This window comes from Felis catus, chromosome F1 (genome assembly GCF_018350175.1).
Source record: "Felis catus isolate Fca126 chromosome F1, F.catus_Fca126_mat1.0, whole genome shotgun sequence".
Taxonomy (NCBI): domain Eukaryota; kingdom Metazoa; phylum Chordata; class Mammalia; order Carnivora; family Felidae; genus Felis; species Felis catus.
In genome coordinates, this window is record NC_058384.1 from 17216954 (window position 1) to 17238447 (window position 21494).

Sequence of the window (21494 nt, forward strand, 5' to 3'; positions counted from 1 at the left end):
TATGCATCCAGTTTTTTCTGGGCCAGATCCATTTCCAATACTGGCCTCTCTTGGCCTGGTTCTACTGCTGTCAGCCAGACCCAGGATGAAAGCAGAAAATAGACATGTGCCTGCTGCCCGAGAGCTGCAGCTCACTGGCATTTGGGCGGCAGTCAACTGAGATACGAACAGCTCATAGCTGCGCTGTCCAAAGCCTCTAGACTCTAATTTAGTCCACCACATGGGGACGGATAATTTTCAGGATCTGCAAAAGCATCTAGGGATGCTGGATATGTAGCCAATCATGTACTCACGGGTAGAGAAGTTGGTGCTGATGGTACCACTGGTGAGAGGTCCACTGGTGGCATACATAGTGACAGTATAGTGGGTGCTGGGAAGCAGGCCAACGAGCTGGAATCCCTCACTGCCTCCATCAACCAGGATGGTCTCTCCAGCAACTGAAATCACATGAACATGGGTAAGAGCTGACTAAGGCGATTCCACCTGGGAAAAGCTTATCAAATCCAAAGACATTTCATAAAGATTCAATATTGAAGGATTGTGGAAGACATCTTTTAAAGGCTATTCAGCTTAGCATTGGATTCCACACAAGCATCTCCTCTCATCATGTTTTGCATCTCGATTGAGAAACATATTCCTTATTTGGAAGCCAAATTGTCTTTTCCGTGACTTCACTCAAGCCTCTGGGGTTACAAAGAAAAGCTGAAGCCTCTGTCTCCATGGCTCCTTCCCCCCCACCACAGCTTCGAATCAAGCCCTCTCTTCTAGGCTGAGAAAATTTATCCCCAACCACCATTACATGTATGTGGCAGCTCCAAATCTGTTGACTTCTTGCACCCATGGGCAGAGCTCCGCATTTATTTCTACCGTATTTTGCCTTGTCAATTGAGTTTTGGACCACTGTTTCAGTTTATTGAACTATATTTGAATTTGGATTCTATTGATCACCGTTAAAAAAAATATCTGAGCACAGTTGACACACAATGGTGCTTTATTTTCAAGTATGCAACGTAGTGATTCAACTTCTGCATACATTATGCTATGCTCAGCACAAGCATAGCTACTCTCGGTCACCGTATCACAGTATCAGTGACTACCCAGATTTGTTTTATATACAAATGTGATAAGCGTGTCTTCTCTGTATTCATTCATGCTGTCAATAAAACTTCACTAGAGGGGCGCCTGGGTAGCTCAGTTGGTTAAGTGTCTGACTTTGGCTCAGGTCATGATCTCACAGTTCGTGGATTCCAGCCCCACGTTGTGTTCTGTGCTGACAGCTCAGAGCCTGGAGCCTGCTTTGGATTCCCTCTGTCTCTCTGCCCCTCCCCGCTCGCGCTCTGTCTGTCTCTCAAAAAATAAACAAATGTTAAAAACAAAAATAAAAACAACTATTCACTAGAGCAGGGCCAAGCCCTTTCTTGTGTCTTTAGAATACTCCCAGGTCACTCAGCATTTAAGAAAGTTTACAAAGCAATTCTCCAAACTAGGTGGGGGTTTCAAGTTCCTTGTGGTCTAAAGGCGTAGAAGGCATGCAAACAAGTTAAAATCCACACCAGCTCTTTGGAAGAACATACATAATGACTCTAACTCTTTAGTTTCCTCATTTGCAACATGCTGCCAGCGGTCGCTGTTCCAGCCACCTCAAACCATGGCAGTTCTCCGAAGTCCTCATGTTCTCTCATATCTCTACAAATGCACTCAGGCTGCTCTCTTTTCTCGGAATTCCTTTTCCTATACAATCCTTCTCTAACTTTACCTGAGATCAGCTTGTTTTTTTTCCCCTTCAACACCCTCACTCCCAATCAGCGATCCATCTGTTTTGTGATCGCCTGTGTCATGACAGTGCTCACATTGGGTCGTACCCAGGTATTGGTTTCATCCTCACCAGAGTGAGGTCTGCGAAGAGAACTCATGCTCTGTCTCTGAATCCTTGCAGCCTTGGTGAGTGCGTGGCTCGTGGGAGGACATCAAAAGTATTTGTTGCACGATCGGAGGTTAATTGGTATGAGGGAAGCATGTACTTTGTTGTTTTTTTTTTTTTTTTTAACGTCTGTTTATTTTTGAGAGAGAGAGAGACAGACTGTGAGCAGGGAGGGGCAGAGAGAGGGAGACACAGAATCTGAAACAGGCTCCAGGCTCCGAGCTGTCAGCAGAGCTGAACCGCGAGATTATGACCTGAGCCGAAGTTGGACACTTATCAGACTGAGCCACCCAGGCGCCCCTGGAATCATGTACTTTGTATCTGTGAGCGGGTGGGTCTATCTACCTTGGGGGAATATTGGAAGCTTTGGCAGAGGAGATAGTGTTGAAACTGACTTAAAGAATGTGTGTGTCTAAGCAGACAAGTAGGGAGGGAATTTCTTGGTAGAGGAAATGACACATGCAAATGCATGGCGGTTTGGGAAGGCATGGCGAGAGTTAAGAAACGCAGGCCCATGGCATGCAGGGAGGGGTGGCAGGAGTTGACACGGATCGCACATGCACATAGCGGGGTTCTGGTGGAGTTATAGTCATGATATTCGTTCCTTGAGGAGGGTCATCCAATCAGCTACAGTTCTAACTCCAAACATGATCCATCATGTATTTTTCCATCTAAGTGATAAGTGGGTTTTTCTTTCTTTTTTTTTTCCTTAAATTAATGTATATTTTTAATGTAATTATTTTTTAAACATTTAACTGAGTTCTTTTTTTTCACTCTTAACCATATTTTATTTTATTTTTTTTCAATATATGAAATTTATTGTCAAATTGATAAGTGGGTTTTTCTAATACCTTACTGAAATCCAAGTGTGTTAGCAGATTGGCCAGTTAAAAAAAAAAAAGGGGGACCTAAAGTGGTTCTGGTAAAACTTTCAGTGAACCTGTACTTGTATGCTATATCCACTAATTCTTTTCCCAATTTATTTAATAGCCTGTTTTGGTTTTTATTTTCCCAAGCTTTGACCATCTGTTTACTTTGCAGCTTACAAAAACTGGCTTCCTCTGTCCTTTTTGAAAATCAAGACATCTGCTTATCTTTTGTCTTCTGGTATCTTTGTTCTCTGGACTCCCGGGTATAACCCACAAGAATTCTGTGATCACATGTATAATTTGGCCAGGCAAGTAATTTTCCTAGGCCTAGACACTTGAATCACTCAACACTATTTTGCTTTGGGCTTCTCTATTCAACTTCACATAATGTAAGGTGAACAAGTATGGTAAGAAGACATTGAAACTCAAGATTTCATGCTGGATCAACCTTTTGGGTTGGATATGGGTAGACAAGACTAAAGCAACAGGAGGTTGCTAGGCCTGGATCCTTTGTCACCTGTTTCCACGTATTATCTGCTCCGTGCGTGGTGCTTTAGTGGTTTTCTCGCTCTGTAAATATCTAGAAAAGTCTGCGTTCCAGCCCATAGCATTTGGGGCCATGTCTTAGCTCAGTTCTGAGCTTTGTCTTCCAAGTGCTATTGCTCTGTTTTTTGTATTTGCCTTTGTTTATGTGCCCTCCTTGTACATTTCAGGTTCGGCCCTTCTGCATTCCCATAGTTGGTACTGTTTGCAGAGTTTGGGGACATCTTGAGAGCTTGAGAGTAAAAGTAAAGCAGGAAAACTTCTAATATGTTCCTCAGCTTGATAAAATGTCCTTTAAAAAACAAAAACTGTCATACTAGCCTTCAGCCCCAGTCCCCACCCTTCCCACCTGCCTGATACACAGGCCTGTAGACATTCACCTGCAAAGTGTGTGAGAACAATGACATAGTTCTCCACTTCACCCACTGGTGCCTTCCACTGCAGTAGGGCTTCTGTTGGAGTGATGTTGGTGGCGATCAGATCCACAGGGTTGTCCATGGCTGAAAAGGAACCGGAGAATATCAGGTGAACGTAGGAGGCACTGCAGCGAACTATCCCCTGCAGCTTCACCCATCACGCACGTCTGCAGCTGTGCCATACAAAATGATGAAGTGAGTGGAGACCTCTTTCCTTTCTCCCCTTCTGATCTCATTCTCTTCTCCCCTTCGTCCTTCCTCCCAAGTACCCAGTTTTGCCCTGATTGGTCTCAGGTCTTCCTTTTAATGTATTCATTAACTTCTTACATACGGAGCACTGTCAGGTGCTATGGGGGATTCTGAGGTATGGCTGTTGTGCTTTAGACATTTAAACGTAGAGGGAGAAACTCAGAACATACAGGAATTGTTATATTCCTTTAGTTAATGAGACAATTTGTTTCCCAGGCTATTTGCACTTTCACAAATACAAGGGGCATGCTTTGTGGGACGATCTCTGTTGATGAACTTCGGAAAGTATGGTGGGAGTTCCATGAGGTCAAGGAGTAGCGTCAGTGCCTGGAACTTACAAGGTACACAATAAATGCTCGTGGAATGACTGAATGGGACTCAGGTTGCCTCTAAAGCCACATATGATGATTGCTTTACCACAGACTTCCTCTGTGTTGAGTTCTGGGTATCCTTTTTGTGGCATAGAGTCAAGGGGATTCTTCCAGGCTAAAGGCCAGTGGTGCCTGTTGGGGGGAACAGAGTTTGCTCATCATGGGACCGTGTGCCTATTCTTATTTGCCCATGTTCTATGCATATGTTTCTTACTATGCTTCCCTTCCATAAGGTTGGGATTTATTTTAGAAATGGAGGTTAGTAGAATAGTTTAAGTATCAACTCAACCCAAGTATCATGTAATTTACTTCTGGGGACCAAGATGTGCTGTTGACCCCTAACTGCAGGTTTCTATAGCTTGCCCGTATTCCTCATTTGAAAGCAACAACTGTGAACTTTTGTTCAGTTTTAATATCTCAACTGCATCCATCGTCTGTGTCTTCAGCAAGTTCTTCCAATGCAACCTTATGAGAAGAGACAAAGAGGAAAAGTCTTGGGAGACTACAGTTAGCTTGATCCCTCTGAGATTAAGTGTGAGATCCTAAAGGAGTACTCATTTCTCCCAATTGCAAAATCATAGACCTTACATTAAAACAACAAGATAAGACATTTTTGTGGGTCATCTGGTTGTCGGGAGTTCCCAATAGCTCTGCTTGAACCTAAAGGAGGGTGGTTTGGGTTGGTGCACTACTGAATATCTGCTTTACAGATACTTGCTGCTTATAACCACAAACCCAAGATGAGGTGTTTTGACCCAAGTTGCTGCTTTCTTTTACCCTAGGGGGTAGGAGGCTCTTGAAATGCATTTTCTTGTTCTCAAAGAGAAAGAGCCTAATTTCTTTACTATGAATTCCTAAGACTTTCAGGAAGGTGAGAGGGGGGCTTCTTTTGACTCATTGGGCATCACTTTGGGTCAATATTTCTTGATGCTTTAATGGTCACAGATAATTTGATGGAAAGGACATATTGGACCAAAAATATTGCTGGGTTATCTGTAGTCACAGGCCTGTGAGGAGACTAGGGAAGATGAGAATACCCTGTGGTGTCTTTTAGAAGAATAATTTCTTGAGGTTCTGAACATTCTGAAGGAACGTTTCTAGGCCATTACTTTACAGATGTTTCTGGGCCTGTGAGAGTATCTACAAAAGCAGTGAGGAATTCCAAGTTACCTTTCCCTCGTTCAGGAAATGCCATTCTCTGAGGAAATTAAGCAGCCTCAGGAAAGCCGGCTGTTCTAACGAGGCAGGTTGGATGTTTTCCCATGCGCTGTGGGAATAATAGCTTCACTGGAAGGTTAGATCTGGGGTCTGGGGACAGAAAACTTTGTCCCCTATGGTGACTTCTACAGCAAATCTTTCCTAGTTCAGCATGGTGGGCTGACTGAGAAGGAGGAGCAGTGGAGCTGTTGCGGGAGCCCTGTTCTCAGGTGCATCCAAAGGGCTCACTTCCCAAAGGAAGGCCACCACCTTTTGCACATAAAGCAATAGCAAATGCAGCCACTTGGTGGCTTCTGGCCACAGAGGATGAAGAGTTTCAGGACCCTATGGGTTATTACTGATATAATCAACTTTTCCTTCTCTGAGGTAAAATTTACTTGACTGAGTCTTTTAAAAAATTAAATGTGAGGGACGCCTGGGGGAGCTCAGTCAGTTGGGCGTCTGACTTCGGCTCAGGTCTGATCTCACCGTTCATGAATTTGAGCCCCGCATTGGGCTCTGTGCTGACAGCTCAGAGCCTGGAGCCTGCTTCAGATTCTGTGTGTGTGTCTCTCTCTCTGACCCTCCCCCCTCCTTTCACTCTCTCTCTCTCTCTCTCTCTCTCACTCTCTCTCTCTCTCTCTCAAAAATAAGTAAACATTAAAAAAATTTCTTTTAATTAGATGTGATGATTCAGATGTCTGTTCTGGAATTCACTTTCATCATGTGTCTTTAAAAGGTCACCTTTCTTACTGGAAATTCCATGAAAATTTCTGACCCAAATCAATAAGGTCTAAACTTCCAGTATTAGGAATATCAGTGGGGAGAGAAATTGCAAATTGCTTTGCATAACACAGTGAGTCAGAGGGACACCCAAGAATGGAGCCTCTGAGCCCAGGACCAGTGCCCTCTGTATTAGCCAGAACAACTCTACTGTTTGCCTCTTCTGTCTGTTGTGGGTCCTCAGCCAGCATCCTGACTTGGCTCATGGCAGGGAGACATGCCTACCTGTGTGAATGAGGGTGCAGACGCGCTCACTCTCCTCTCTGCCCCGCACACTGTTGAGACTTATTTCATATTCAGTGGCTGGATGCAACTTGGTGATGGTGAATTCTGTCACCGTGTTGGGCACCACTGAGCTGTCCAGCCGTCCCACTAAGGAAGAGCAGAAGCCACTGTTAAAGTTCAGCAGATGCTTCAACACAGCTCATGGTATAGTCTATCTACATAGAAGCTTCTGGCAGCACTTTGTCATGAAGCACAGACGGGTGCAAAGCTCAGCGCTTGGTGGGGAAAGAAGAGAAGTGGTTCATGGACTGGGAATATTGGAGCTTGAGGAGAGCTTGTATGCTGGTCCCACCTCCTCATTTTATAGGTTCCTTGGAACAACAACAACAACAACAACAACAACAACAAAGTGGTTTATTTAGTTTTCTAACAAGCTGGTCTTCTTAAGGCAGTCTAACAGGCATGGACTGTGAAGAGGGGTCTATGCAGCCCGGAGACAGGGTAGTCTGGAAAACTCTCCCACTGCCTCCTTGCAAGTGGGCATGCCCTCTACTTTGTTAACAATGTGGCATGCACAGCAGGAACTGGCAGGGTGAAGGTCTGCGCCAACTTTTTCTGACTCCTGACTTGGCTGGAGTGGTAGAAATAGGACCACCATCACTGTGGCTCCCTCTAAGGCTCCATCTGGCTCAGCCGAGTCTTTAGGAATCCCCCCAGGCTTCTAGTCTTGGACTAGTCTCTCGGGAAAGTGCACACGACCCTGGATCTTGGCAGATTTTTTGGGGGGGTTGTTTCTCACTAGACTGCCTAGATAATGGTGACCAGTTACCATGATTTGCTCTGCTGGTTGAGGGCCTGGTTTCTGGGTGAATATAGTCCAGCCGTGTGTGAGAGGAGTTGGTGAGTTCAGGGTTTCTTGCCTGCTCCTCCTTAACCCACTCTCATTGTGAAGGAGCGTGCTACAGAGAGGGGGAGAATGGAGGCAGGGGTGATATCCTCTGGGATATGTATTTCTCCCAGAGCAGTTGTCACTCAGCACCAAATCCCATCCATTTGTGAGAAATCAAGTGACTTACCTTGTGTTGGCCGATACGATACTCGGTAGTAATCAAATGATGCAACAGGAGGGCTCCAGGAGACCATAACTGAGTCCTTGGTCACATTGCTAACTGTGATGTCTTTGGGGGGATCAATTCCTACAAGGACCCACGTGTTTGTGGGAAAAAGACAGAAAAGCACAGTGTAAGAAAGCAATTCTTATCCTTGGTTTCTTGTGGACCAAGAACTAATAGTGTCGCAGGGACAGACAAGCCCTTTGTACTAGGGCATCCTTAAAGCCATGATTAGGCCCAAGTTTCAAATGAAAAGTCATAGGTATGGCTAAAGCCATGTTCATGGAGAATATTTTAACAACATTAGGTCGAACTGGCAAGCTCTGTGCTGTGCAGCAACTGTTAGCTGTGTCAAGGCCAACTGGAACTTTCCTTTAAGTTCATATGTTTTCTTTTGAACTGGGAGTAACATAGTCATTTTCCCTAGAGCAGCTTCTCTTAGACAAACCCAACTCTGTTTCTCTTAGTTTTTAGCAGCCACCTATGGTTCAGTTTGGAAAAACTGCCTATTGACTGTAGAGGGATTTCAGAGCACGAGTCCAGAACAAATCCACTTTCCGAAACTGTATTTCATTTGTACTGGGTACCTCATTTTTTTGACTACTGGAGGACTGCAGGGTTGAAACCAGCTGAGTGCTTAATGTACTTGTCTAGTTAGTGGGTTCTTGTCCTTATATAGGAAACCACCCAAATACACATGTCCTCAGCCACATGCATACTCATATCTGGGATTACATTTGAGAATGATGAGATGAATTTGACCCAATAGTCTCACAGTGCCTGTGTTTTCCATCCAACATGCAAACCAACCCCACTCTCTGAGTACCAGGTTCCTACATGGCCGCATGCTAGTGCTCGCCCCACATAATTTTGAGGAAGCATCATTTGTACGAGTGACCTTACTGAGCAGTCAAGAGATGGAGTTTCCTTTTGAAGGTCAACTCTCTTCAGGCTGGTAGTGTGAGAACCTCTGGACCAATGCATTCAAGCCCTGGCCTCCTCAAGACATTGACTCTGTCCTACCTTCCCAATGGAAGCTTCCCATCTTATACATTTTATGCAGCCCTGGAAGAGGCGGCTCTTTCAGAACAGCTCACAGACCCTCTCTAGCCAAGTGAGGCAGGCCCCTACTTCTTGGGTGTTTCTCTTTGTAACTTTCATTGACTTGTTAAAGACCTCTGGAGGAACCCCCTTCACCACCTGCTGTCAAGCCCTCCCACCTCACCTGTGGTGATGGAGCCCACAATGGGTTCAGAGGTCACTGTGCCATGGACTGCCACCAGGTTCACGATGTACTCGGTGGCTGGCTGCAGACCCATCAGGACAGTGTGCCTCTTGGTAGCTTCCAGGGAGATCTCTGTCATCTCTTCCTCTTCATCCCGAGGGCTGTAGTTCAGAATGAGTCTGTCTGCTGGAGGGGATGGGTCACTCCAGGTTATGTTTACGCTGGAGGAGGTCACGTGAGAAAAGTGCAAATGGGAGATGGGGCGGAAGCCTGCAAAGCAGAGAAGATGATGGTTCTGAAACACACACGAGGTGGTGGGACCACTGGGCTAGGAGAGCCCTCTGACTGAAGGGATCTGCTTTCCTTATCAATTAGGAGGGATCTGCTTTCCTTATCAATTACGACTGTACCTTCACCTGCTGACTCAGAGCTTACAGCCCCTCACTCTCTAGTCCTGTCCATCTCCTTTCTCCAAGCCTTATACTGAAAAATGAATGCCCTCAGCAGGGTAACACCTCATAATACTTCTTCCTAATCCTCACCCAGGATTTAAAATCTTTGTCCTGGGAGAAATTTAACATGATCCCATGGATCCTCTGAATGCCCACTGATTTAGTGCAGATGGGGAAAGATGAACAGAATCAATCCCTATGTCCAGGTTTTAGAAAACCAGATACAAATTTTCAGGCACGTAGGTAGCCTTTCTCCTCTCTCCCCTTTACTTCCAACCATTCTGTCTTGATGTATTTGTTAATTTATCCTCGATCTCTTCTTTCTCTACCCACATTCCTCCTTCTCTAAACAAAATGGGGGCGTTGGAAGAGTAGGCTACTTAGATGACTTTCTCATACTAAGATCCATTGATCCCTGAGCCCAGCGAGGATGTCTGCTACCCTGGTACCTGTGAAGGCATCCACGGTGGATTCGAAGCTTTGCTGCCGACCCCTCTCAGCAGTGATTGAAATGATGTACTCTGCCCCAGGCTCTAGATCTGTCAGTGTGTATGAGGTTCTGTCCTTGGGCACAGTGACTTCTGAGGCGATCCCGGAGGACGGGGTAAAGGTAATTCGGTAGTGGTCAATGGGGCCGTTGGCCTTGGTCCAGATGAGGGAGATGGAGGTTTCCGAGGAGGCTGTCACCATGAGGTCTCGGGGACTATCGAGTTCTGTGAATCAACATAAGTGGCCTATTTTACACAAGTTCCATACAAGGGCCAGTATTTATTGGAATTGGACCTCCCTGTGGATTTCTAACCTATAAACAGGCCTGCTGACCATGAGGATTAGCTTGTCATTGCTGACAATTCTGTCACATTTTGTTAAGTACCTTCCCTTTGAAAGATGGCCAAGGGCTTGGTATATAGATGGACAATCTGCATAAAGGTATGAATAGCTCCAAAACCATAGGAATACATCCACCTCTGGGACATACTTCTGGGACAAAGCTGGCTTTCCATTATCAAGCTTTCCATATTCATTTTCTTCCAGCTTTTCTCAGCAATCCAACCAGGGTAAAATAGGAGCCACCATCAAGTAGGGATATGACATTCCTGGCAATAGTAGCTACCCCTGTTCCTGAGGCCATTGTGACTGATCTGGCCATGGGTGTACAGGTAATTAGGTTTGATAACTCCTGGGGACCTGTGTCCTTGTGGTTCTCTTAGAGAGGTTGTCTATGTTGGAATGAGCCTTGGAGCAGGGATTGGCTCAAAATCCCCACCCCATGCCAGCTGCCTGTACCTAAAGTTCCAGAGTGATTTTGAAATTTACCCAGAATTTGGAAGCAAATATGCCAGATGCTGAGTGGCAAGGGTCTCAAGTGGAATTTTCCATTGCCCTTAGATTTAACGGGTTGTTTCCAAGTCTAAACCTTTATCCCTATGACCTTTCTGAGGGCTTCTGTCATCCATGGTGAGGGACATCACATTCTGCCTGCTCTGAGGTATTATATTAGAAAGACTTGCTGTGACACCAACTGATTTCGAATTTTCCACCTCTGGGGGCAGCCCACCAGACCATGGGAGACCATGCACAGATCTGTGGGGAAGTGAGTGAGACTATCCTGCATATTGATAGCAGAGGTTAGGCACAGAGATCAACGATCTGCAGGTAGATGTTGTTCCTAGGCTGATAACTGTCATCCAGGGACCTGTTCATCAGGGGGCATTGCCTTCTGACCGGCCCTTGCCAGGACAAGCAAGCCGCAAGCCTCCGTGGCTTCTCAGGCTTGCACAGCATCCTGGTCTGCTTCTGCAGCAGTCCTACTCACCAGTCCTGGCATTCATGGTGGCCGGTACACTTTGCTGTGAATTCATGACTGCGGATATTCCAACTCCATACTCCGTGCCAGGCACCAAATCTGTCGGTAGATGCAGAAACAAACATTATTCTGTGTGTGTGTCAGTGGTGGGGAAGGCAGAGAGGAGGGAAGCAAATAAGCTTAGATTCCTGTACAGATCTTATGTTTAGTCCTTCCTGAATCTCCTCCTAATTTACCTAGTAGGAAATCTCAATTTCAACATTTAGGAAATCCATACCAAGTCAACAGGATGAAGTGCTCCATGCAGCTTCCTTCTTGCTGCTGGTCTCATCGGGAAGGCAGCAAGGCTGCCCTTGTTAGTGACCTTCAGAAATGTGCTCTCCTTTGGAAGGTCTTCCAAAGGTCCTTAAGAGTCTCAAGTTGGTTACGGCTGGTGAAGGGAGTTCTTGTATAAGTTGTGAATTGGAGGAGGGATTGTATGGATATGGGCCTTTAAAGCATTTCTTTTTTTTTTTTTTTAATTTTTTTTAATGTTCATTTATTTTTGAGAGAGAGACAGAGCATGGGGGTGGGGGGAGGGGCAGAGAGAGAGAGGGAGACATAGAATCTGAAGCAGGCTCCAAGCTCTGAGCTGTCAGCACAGAACCCAACTCAGGGCTTGAGCCCAACACAGGGCTCGAACCCACAAACCGTGAGATCATGACCTGAGCCAAAGTTGGATGTTTAATCGACTGAGCCACCCAGGTGCCCCTAAAGCATTTCTCGAATGCTGTGAGCATCAATCTGCACCTTTTATAGATAGGGATTGAAACCATATGGGGACTCTGGGATCCCTTCTAGGGAGCAACACTGGATGAATAGGCTACCAGGCCTTTAACATAGGGGCAGGCAGAAGCCTTGCTGCTGTGGGCTCCCTACCAAGGTTGTTAATTCAGATGCCAGGGTATTTAAAGTTATGGATTCAATCTTAGATTTGACTTCCAGGGGACTCTGGGAAGATGGAAAAAACACAAAAACTGTCCAACTAAAGGATATAAACTTTTCTGGGAAATCCTTTGGGGGATTAATACAAAGAATCACTGGGCGCCTCCCAGGATACCTGCAATTATCTGGGGTGTCTCCCTACTGTCTTCCATATTCATTTTCAGACTAACTGGCTTGACCGGTGTATTAATATCCTATTGCCGCTGTAATATATTACCACAATATCGTGGCTCAAACCAACACAAGTCTATTATTTTATAGTTCAGCATCAGCAGGTCTGAAGTCTAAATGTTTCAGCAGGGTTGCAGCCTCTGGAGGTTCTGGGGGAGAAATCGTTTTTTTGCCTTTCCCACCTTCTAGAGGCTTCCTGCCTCCCTTGGCTTGTGGCTCCTTAATCCATCTTCAAAGCCAATAGCATAGCATTTTCATATCTGTTTTTCTTTCTGACCTCTGTGTCCCTTGCCCCATCTTCTACTCTGATTCTGATCTCCCTGTATCTCTCTTATAAGAACCCTTGTTCTTATATTGGCCCCACCGAGATAACCTAATCACACCTACAATTTTCTTTTTGTCATGTAGGTTGACAGAGTCACATGCTCCTGGGATTAGAATGTAGACATCTTTAGGGACCATTATTCTAGCATCAAACTAGCACAAACTCACCCTCATTTACTAGAAGTGGGATTGTAGAAAAATACAAAAAGATCAAATTATCACCTGTGGGGTCCCCCATGATGAGCCTGAGTCCTTCTGGTAGGCATTTTGGTGGTGGGGGGCAATCTGTGTGGGGCCACAAGAGCCATGGCTGATGATCATGTTATTCTACATTTATATAACATTTGTTCTTTTCAAAATACCTGGATGTGTTTTGACCCTCAGCACAACCTTGTGAGGATGGTGGGATGGGGAGTCTTTTCTCTATCTGCATTAGTTTCTTGTGGCCGCCATGACAAATGATGACAAGGGGTGGCTTACAACAACAGAAGTGTAATCTACCACAGTTCTAGAGTCTAGAGGGCCCAAAACAAGGTGTTGGGGGGGGGGGCAGTGCTCCTTCCCAAGGGGGAACTAAGGGGAACATCTTTTCTTGCCTCTTCCAGCTTTAGGTGGTTGCTGCCCATGTTGGGCATTCTGCTCCAGGCTCTGCCTCATAGTGTCTCAGTCTGCTCGGGTTGCTATCACAAACTGCCACGGGCTGGGTGGTTTAAACCACATTTATTTCTCACAGTTCTGGAGACTGAGAAGTCCAAGATCAAGGCACCAACAGATTTGACATTGGGAGAGACCTCACTTCCTGGTTCATAGATGGCCGTCACCTTGCTGTGTTTCCATTCAGTGGAAGGAACAAGAGAACTCTCTGGGGTCTCTTTTACAAGGGCACCAGTCCCATTCATGAGGGCTACTTGCTCATGACCTAATCACCTCCCAAAGTCCCTATCTGCTAATATCACACTGGGAATGAGGTTTCCAACACATGACTTTTGGGGGGATGCAAAACATTCAGTCTGTAATACGTGGCATTCTCCCTGTGTGTCTGTGTCTTCTCCCCTTCTTATGAAGGCACTTTGCACATTGGATTTAGGGCCCACCCTAATCTGTTATGACCTCATTTTAATTTGGTTCCCTCTGTAAAGACCCTATTTCCAAATAAGGTCGTATTCACAGGTTCCAGTTAGACATGAACTGGGGGTGGAGGGTGGGGGGTGGGGAGGGGGGACACCATTCAAACCAGTACACCATCAAGTTATGAAAAAAAACTAAGGCAAAGAGTAAGTGTATGGCCAGCTGGAGAGGACACTCAGACTTCTGGCCTCAGGGATTCGGGACTTTTAGGAGAACTGGAATGTCCCACCCCTCCCCCAATGTCGTCCCTTCCCCTGAGCAGCTGTGACTTCCCCGGGCTTCCTGAGGTAATAGGAATGACTTTGACAGGAAATGCATTGAGCAACCTTTCCTTAACAAATGGTTTGGTTTAATGAAGGAGAACGCTGCATGGTAGCCAGAGGGCTGTGCATCCCCTCGCCAGTAGAGCTTTAGTCCAGCCCAAAGCAATAAATGTCCCCATGCTTGAGTAAGACAGTACCTGCCAGGCCTTACCAACCAGGCTCCCTTGAAGGAGTGTATGAGAGCCAGCCCTCTTTTCCCTTTCTCAGACCAGCTCCAGCCCACTTCTTAACCCTTCATTCTTTCTTCCTCTGAAGTGTCGACACCAGTGGAGGTAAAGTTTGAAGAGTGACAGACTTTGAGGTCTGCCAAACTTATGTTACCATTCATTCTCTGCCACTTTCTACCTGCGTCACTTTGATACTTAGTATCTTTGAGCTTCAGTTTCTGTAGAATGGGAAACCCGGTGGTATTCATCTCGAACGGTGGCGGTGAGGATTAAGTGTAGGACGGTGCCTGGCCCATGGCAATAGTAGCTGGTTTTATTATTACCTCAGAGAACTATTCCAGGACCTTGAGTCCTTTTTTGTGTGTCCCAGGTAGGTAGAGGCTAGTCCTGAGCACACCTGCTGTCAGTTTGCTGGGGCTTAGCCTGTTAGCTCTGATGAAACAAGTGATTCTGGAAGTCCAGCTGTCAGCGAGGAGCTGGCCCCTGGCTGGGAGGAGTACCTGCCGCTAGACTGAGTGGGTGATTGCGACGCCCCCGGAAACGTTGGAAGCACACATCTATCTCCGTCAATATGTTCGGCGAGTCCCAGGTACATCCTTGGTTGGAGAAATTAGGTTACCTTTGGAACATAAACTACTTTTCTTAGGCATCTGATTGAAACCTTCAATTGCCTATAATGAAGTAGAAATTCTCTGACGTAGATGAAGGGTGACAGATCGAGGGAGTAAGACAGAAATTATATGTTGCCGAACGGATCTAACATGTAACGTTTTCATCTGAGTTTCTTATTTATGAAGCTTAAATGAAATGTTCAATAATTTACAACGGAATCGTCTTTTCCCAGAAAAACTGCAGAGCAGAATTTAAAGTACTCTCGTCCCAGGCTTTCTGTCTAGGGGATGGGAAAGTGGGACTCGTTTATAGGTTCCTGCCTGCTGCTTTCTTTTGATTTTCTGCAGCTTTCTTCCTGTGCTACAAGTGAATTGTTGCTCTTTGCCAGCAGGTAAAATACAGTTCTGCTGGAAAAGAAAATGTGTATCCGAGGCGTATCCAGCACACTTATACATCAGGACTCTGCGGACTCCTAGGGATTTCTCACTTTTTAAAGACCCCATTGCTCTCTATCAATGCTCTCTTTATCTTTCCATCCACCTCCTGAAAATGGTGGCATTTGAATGGCTCTGTTCCCTTTTCTTCACAACAGCTCAGAAAATTCATCCCATGGGAAACCACCACTCTCCATGCCTTTGTTTGGCTTGGAGGTTGATGCTTTTCTCAACTCTTTCACTGCATACCCATTCTTCGCTGAACTCCCAAAGGCATGCAGTTCATTCACTCACCAAACATTATTGAGGGCCTCCTCTGTGCCAGGCACAGGGTTGGGTACTGGGGATATCAGGGTGAGCCGAATGGACATCACCCTTGCCCTCAGCGATATAAAAGAAATCTGTACTGAAGGAGGAAAGTATTTATTGAGCACCCACAATACATTAAGCACTGAGCTTCATGCAGTGGAGAATCTAGAAGAACAATGAAAAAGAAAGGGAGGGAAGAAATGAGGCCTAAAAATTGAGGCAAGTTTTTTGAGGGTCTGATGGTCAAGAGTACTCCTACTAGCTGTAGGTTCTTAGAGATTCGTACCTGTTACCTCACTTAATCCCCCTGCGGCTCTGCTGGGAAGGCATTACTGATGAGCAAAAAGAGGCTCCGAGAAGTCCATTCCTTGACTAAGGTCATAAAGCTAATATACAATAAAACTGGCTTTGGAACTCAAGTCCTTTGTTTTTTCCTGCCATGTCCTAGCATGGTCCCTGTCCCTATGAGTGGACTCCCTATCCTCCAGAGGAGTGGACTAGCTGATTGGAATTTCAGTAATTGGGCACTACACCGTGGGCTTGCTAACTAAGGAAACCATTTCAGAGGGCGGACAGGATCAGCATGCCTGTAGTGACCAAGGGAAGCTTTCTAGAAGAGGGACTTGAGTTGAACCTTGAAAGCTAGCCAAGATTAGGAAAGGTCGAGGGAAGGGGATATGGAATTCTCTGGTGGGCAGGATGGGGCACGCGAGCAGGAAGAGATTAATTAGGGCTGAAGAGCGAGAGGAATGAGCACATTGTCCCCTGCAGCGCAAGGGCCGTGGGTGATGAACGTAGAATGACTCACTTCCCTCTGTTTAGGAAACCTATTCTTCCAGCCTCCTGCTGCTAGGAGGGAAGTCATGGGGAGAAGCAGGCCCAAGAAGCTGAGTTTGCTACCTCTTACCAGCAAAACCATGAATGACACCTGGGATCTGCAGGCTTGGTCGGGTTCAGGCAGATCCATAGAAATGGGGACCCTTTCCATCTCTAAACCCCTGGTCTCATCTCCTGAGTACTGTGAACCTCAAGTCTACCAAACTGGGTGAGGGATTTGGTTGGCCCTAGTGCATTCACAGGACACCTGCTCTCAAAGGGAGGGGCAGATTGAGGACCCTGTGCCCAAGGAGTTTGCAGACCATCTCTCAGTTTTTACAACAATGATGTTATTATGTTGTTACTGTTCGTTTTCATGTTGGTCTCCTCACTAGACCCTTGGGTCTTGAGTTAAGGGATTTGACTTTTTTTTTATATTTTAAAGTTTTTTAAATGTGTTTTTAATTTATTTTGAGAAAGGAAGAGAGAGAGAAAGAATGCACACATGTAAGCAAGGGAGGGGAAGAGAGAGAGGGAGGGAGAGAGAGAGAGAGAGAGAGAGAGAGAGAGAATTCCAAGCAGATTCTGTGCTGTCACTCTAGAGCCCTACGTGGGGCTGGATCCCATGACCGTGAGATTATGATCTGAGCCGAAATCATGAGTCAAGTGCTTAACTGACTGACCCACCCAGGTGCCCCTTGATTTTTTATATTTTAATTTAGAATGTAGCATAGTGGAAGAAATATGTGATGCATGGAAGCAGCATAGCAAGGGTGACAGGAATGCTGGAAAGACTTACGAGGGCATATCTGAACTGGGTTTTGAAGGATCAGAGGTATCTGGGCCGAGAAAGGGCATTGCGGGCAGAACGAATAACACAGGCAACAGCCGATCTGGTAAAATAACTCACAAAAACCAGGGATCTAATGGAGGGCCCCTCATAAGGAAGAGTTCCAACAGTGGAATTTGGGTACTAGAGATTTATAGATGGGAAATAATTGGAGAGAGACAGAGGATCTCTCCCGGGAACCCCTGAAATCACACCAGATGGGCAACATCTACTTTTTACTATCATATGGAGGTCTAAGCTCCCAGGCTCCCCATCCTTATCATCTTGGGTTATGGTGGATGCTTCTCCAGGGTTCCCTGAATGAATCAGGTTTTGGAGGACATCTACCAATTTTTTGAGTGTGGACGACGTTCAAGCATCAAGAGAAGCAGTCAATCCCATGCTGACTTTAAGGGAAAGTATGACCCCGCAAACCTATATTAAAAAATAATAATACTAACGAATATTCTAGAACGCAGCTCTCTTGTTGCCAGTGAGATTAATGATAAACATGGCCCATCACTCCCTGTCCCTCAGGAACATCGTATCTCTGGGTCTTTACTGTAAATAGGCGCTCCCTGCTGAAGAAGCCAAAGCAGAAGACGACAAGTTCCCACCTGGCTTCTCCTGGTTCCTTTGCCCCAGTCCTTTAACACAAATAAGGGCACAGACACCCTTATGTGCCAGCTCTGTGAGGAGGAAAGCTGTGGAAGCTTCTGGCCATTCCCCCCTCTCCTCCATGTGGGTCTCTGCAGCCCACTCCCCGCCTTCTGGCCCCCAGAAGGCAGCACCTTGTTCAGAGGGTGCCTTACCAGAATGGCCACTTGGGGTCGCTGTGACTTCACCTGAAGGAGGCTGAGAACCATCTGGCCTGGGCCACAGGCCTATTGCCCAACTCCTCCTCAGAAGAGCCTGCCTGGCATTGAAGGTCTGGCCCTGGGTCTGGTGTTTGTGCCCTGGCACATCAGGGAGTGCAGACAGGGTGAAGTGAACATCAAGTGCCTTGGTCAGCACTGTTTTGCCAGCTGGACTTCTCAGGGAGTCTCGGGTTTCTTCACGGAAATTCCTCCTGTGGACATACACACGGACCTCTGCACCTTCGGGAGCCCACCTTCTCACCACCAGACCCCGTGGGAGCCCGGGGAGGAAAACGTGGGTTTGGGGAGAGGCGTCTGTTCCAAGCCCCCAGAAACCAGCGGCCTCCAAGGTGGCAACTCCCAGACCCAAGTCGTGACGTCAGCCTTGTGCGTGAGTGAATGTATCGTGTGTGGCAGCTGTAGGTCTTTGTCTCCTTGCAATCTTGTGTCGTACCGTGATGTCTGTAGGAATCTTCAAGGCCCTGGGTTTCCTAAGCCCGGGTGCTGATTTTTCTGGTGAGCAGCGTGTGGCCTGGGGGTAGAGTTGCTCAGGGCTGTGATGAACTGGCTCTGGGGGCCTGGGTTTGAGCCCAGCGCTCACAGGGCCATAGGGGCCAGCTCCTTTAACCTTTCTCTTGGCCACGGGGCTCCTCAAGTGTGGGCTCCTGTTCATGCGGGAGCACCAGGCAGAAGAGTGTGGACAGCTGAAGACGAACCCCTCTTCCTTCCTGGTAAAACCCTGCAGCCACAGGCCTCTGATGATAGATATAGAGGAGTCACCTCAGACACAGAGCGGTGTTTATCATTTGCATTGGGTGGAGGCAGGGTTTTGTGACCGAATTCCAGTCAAGGAATGAGAATCTCCTTCTTTTCCCACCGTCTCCCACATTTTCTGTCTTCCCTTCCTCCTTCCAGAGTTTTCTTTAGGGTTTATGGTTTCTCATCGCTGCCCAGAAAACAGTGGTACGCGTCCTTGGTAAGTGCTGCCTGTCTAACCGAGAGGTACCTTGATGTGCCTGTGAAATACATAACTCTCAGCACCCCTTTGGGACTCCAGGTATGGTACACAGGCCAAGCACACATCATCCCGGCCGAGAGGCTGAGCCTAAAAAACTGATCATTAAGGACACAGAAACCACCAGAGCAGAGGAAAAAAAATCATTGCAGACACTGAGTCTGTTGTTCAGAAACAAGTTCATACTCCAGAGGGAATTCACTGGGCATTGCCTGTGGAGAATAATGGAAAAGAAATGTCTGGCATTTTGTGCCCGGGCCTGGCCTCTGTGTTGCAAAGGGAGAGGCATGTGTGGGGGAAGGCTCTGCCAGGGGCCGCTTGCCGCGAGCCCTCTGCGTGACTCAGAGGCCCAGAGAGTCAGCCAGGGCCTGTGTCCCACAGCGCAGGGGTGATCGGTGGCTGTGAAGACGAGGGCTTCAGCAGGGAGTAGCAAACACAGATGCCACGGGACATCAGGGCTTAGAGTCAGCCGTGAGAAGAACGGGGGTGTGAACTTGTACTGGGGAGAGAGGCCAGGCTACTGTGCACCCAGTCTGAGCTTTGTGGGGATTAAAAACCATACCAGATCGAATGGCTGTTGAATGTTCACTATGAGCCGGTCTCCATCCTAGGTGCTTGTATACGCAGATATATATGATCTCATTTAACCCTCCCAACAACCCCGTGAGAAAGATGTGATGTCCTTCAGACCAGGGAACTGAAGCCTGGGAAATTGAAGAAATTTGCCCCAAACGCACATCCTTGAAGTCAGTCTCAAACCAAAGCGGGCAACTTCAGAAGCCATGCTCTGAATGAGCACCTCTCACAAATCACCTGAGGGTCTTCTAGAACGCAGACGCTGATTTGGTAGATGTGGTGGCGGGGGGAGAGGGCTGTAAAAGCTCCTGGGGTGACGACTTGTGGCTGGTGCCCACACCACACTGTGAGAAGCATGGTCTCGGCTCTGTGCCACGCCCATTACAGGAAGTCCTAAACCGTTAACGCACTGACCTCCTCCCGCTCCTCCCCCTGCCCCCCTCATCTCTCACCATCATCAGCCACGTACGGAGTTTGCTATGTTAAAAATACTACTTTACATTCATTAAATATATGATCTCATTAAAGCCTCATCATGGCACAGTGACGTAAGCAATGTTTTTCCCGTTTTACAGAAGACAAAACAGAGGCTTAGGCAGATTAAGTCAGTTGTCCCAAATCACACTGGAAGTGGTCGTGCCTGGATGCAGGATCCAAAGTCCTGGCTCCTAACATGTTCCACAGAACAAAGCATTCAAATAAACCTGGGGCAAGAGGCAAAGGGACCTTGTGCTAAGAGTCTCCACTATGATTTTTTTCTTTCTCTTTTGTATTTATTTTTATTTTTACTTTTTAAATTACTTTAATGAGAGAGGGAGTGTGGGAAGCACAGAGGAAGAGGGAGAGAGAGAATCTTAAGCAGGCTCCACGCTCAGCATGGAGCCCAATGCGGGCGGGGCTCAATCTCTTGACCATGAGATCATGACCTGAACGAAAATCAAGAGTCAGATGCTCAAGCGACTGAGCCACTCAGGCACCCCTTCGGGGTCTTTTTTAAAAATGGAGATATAATTGACATATGACATTCTATTAGTTTCAGGTGTACAACATAACAATTCGATATTGGCATACGAAATGATAACCACGGTAAGTCTAGTTAACATCCATCACCACGAATAGTTATAATTTTTTTTCTAGTGATGAGAATTTTTAAGATCTACTTTCTTAGCAGCTTTCAAATATATGACAGAGTTTATTAACTACAGTCATCCCCATGACTTACTTATTTTATAGCTGGAAGTTTGTATCTTTGACCTTTTTCACCCATTTTGCCCACCTCCCCTCCATCCCCCACGCCGGTCAACCCTCAGTCCGTTCTCTGTGACTATGTGCTCCGCAGTTGTTCTTGACTAGGAGGTAGGACATGTGGGGATGTGCAGAGTTGGAAGTTTCTACCTTCTCTTTCTGGCCAGGGAGGAATTGCCTCAGGTGAGCCCGAAATGCCCTTCCCACCTGTGGCCGGGGTCTTGCTTTATACGTGCACATAAACAACTTGTTTGGAATGAGAAAACAAAACAAAACAAAACTCAGGCCTTGGAGGCTGAGAAACTTTCCTTTTTAGTGTCCAAGTTGGGGGGCGAGGGAAAAAACACAAGTATCTAGAGCTGGGATCAAACTTCTGCCTCATTTTGCCTTCCCTCCTTTCAAGTCCGTCCTTCTCTTCCCCCAGATACCACAGGAAGAGAGCCAACAACCCTTGTAATTTGCATCTCAGCAAGTACAGACATACTTGATTTCCTTACATGCCTATAATTCCTTCTTAAATCACATAAAGCTATT

At 46.5% G+C, this 21494-nt stretch overlaps 1 protein-coding gene across 1 annotated transcript in view; it reads right to left on the reverse strand.

Moving 5' to 3' along the window:
• The window catches only part of TNR (tenascin R), a 409307-nt gene that overhangs the window by 31750 nt on the left and 356063 nt on the right, over positions 1 to 21494 (reverse strand). The window contains exons 10-16 of the mRNA XM_011290913.4: positions 11180 to 11269; positions 9813 to 10076; positions 8912 to 9181; positions 7651 to 7770; positions 6575 to 6721; positions 3714 to 3833; positions 294 to 437 (exon numbers count right to left, since the gene is read on the reverse strand). Of these exons, the coding sequence (XP_011289215.3) occupies positions 294 to 437; positions 3714 to 3833; positions 6575 to 6721; positions 7651 to 7770; positions 8912 to 9181; positions 9813 to 10076; positions 11180 to 11269 (1155 nt within the window). The remainder of the gene's footprint in view (positions 1 to 293; positions 438 to 3713; positions 3834 to 6574; positions 6722 to 7650; positions 7771 to 8911; positions 9182 to 9812; positions 10077 to 11179; positions 11270 to 21494) is intronic.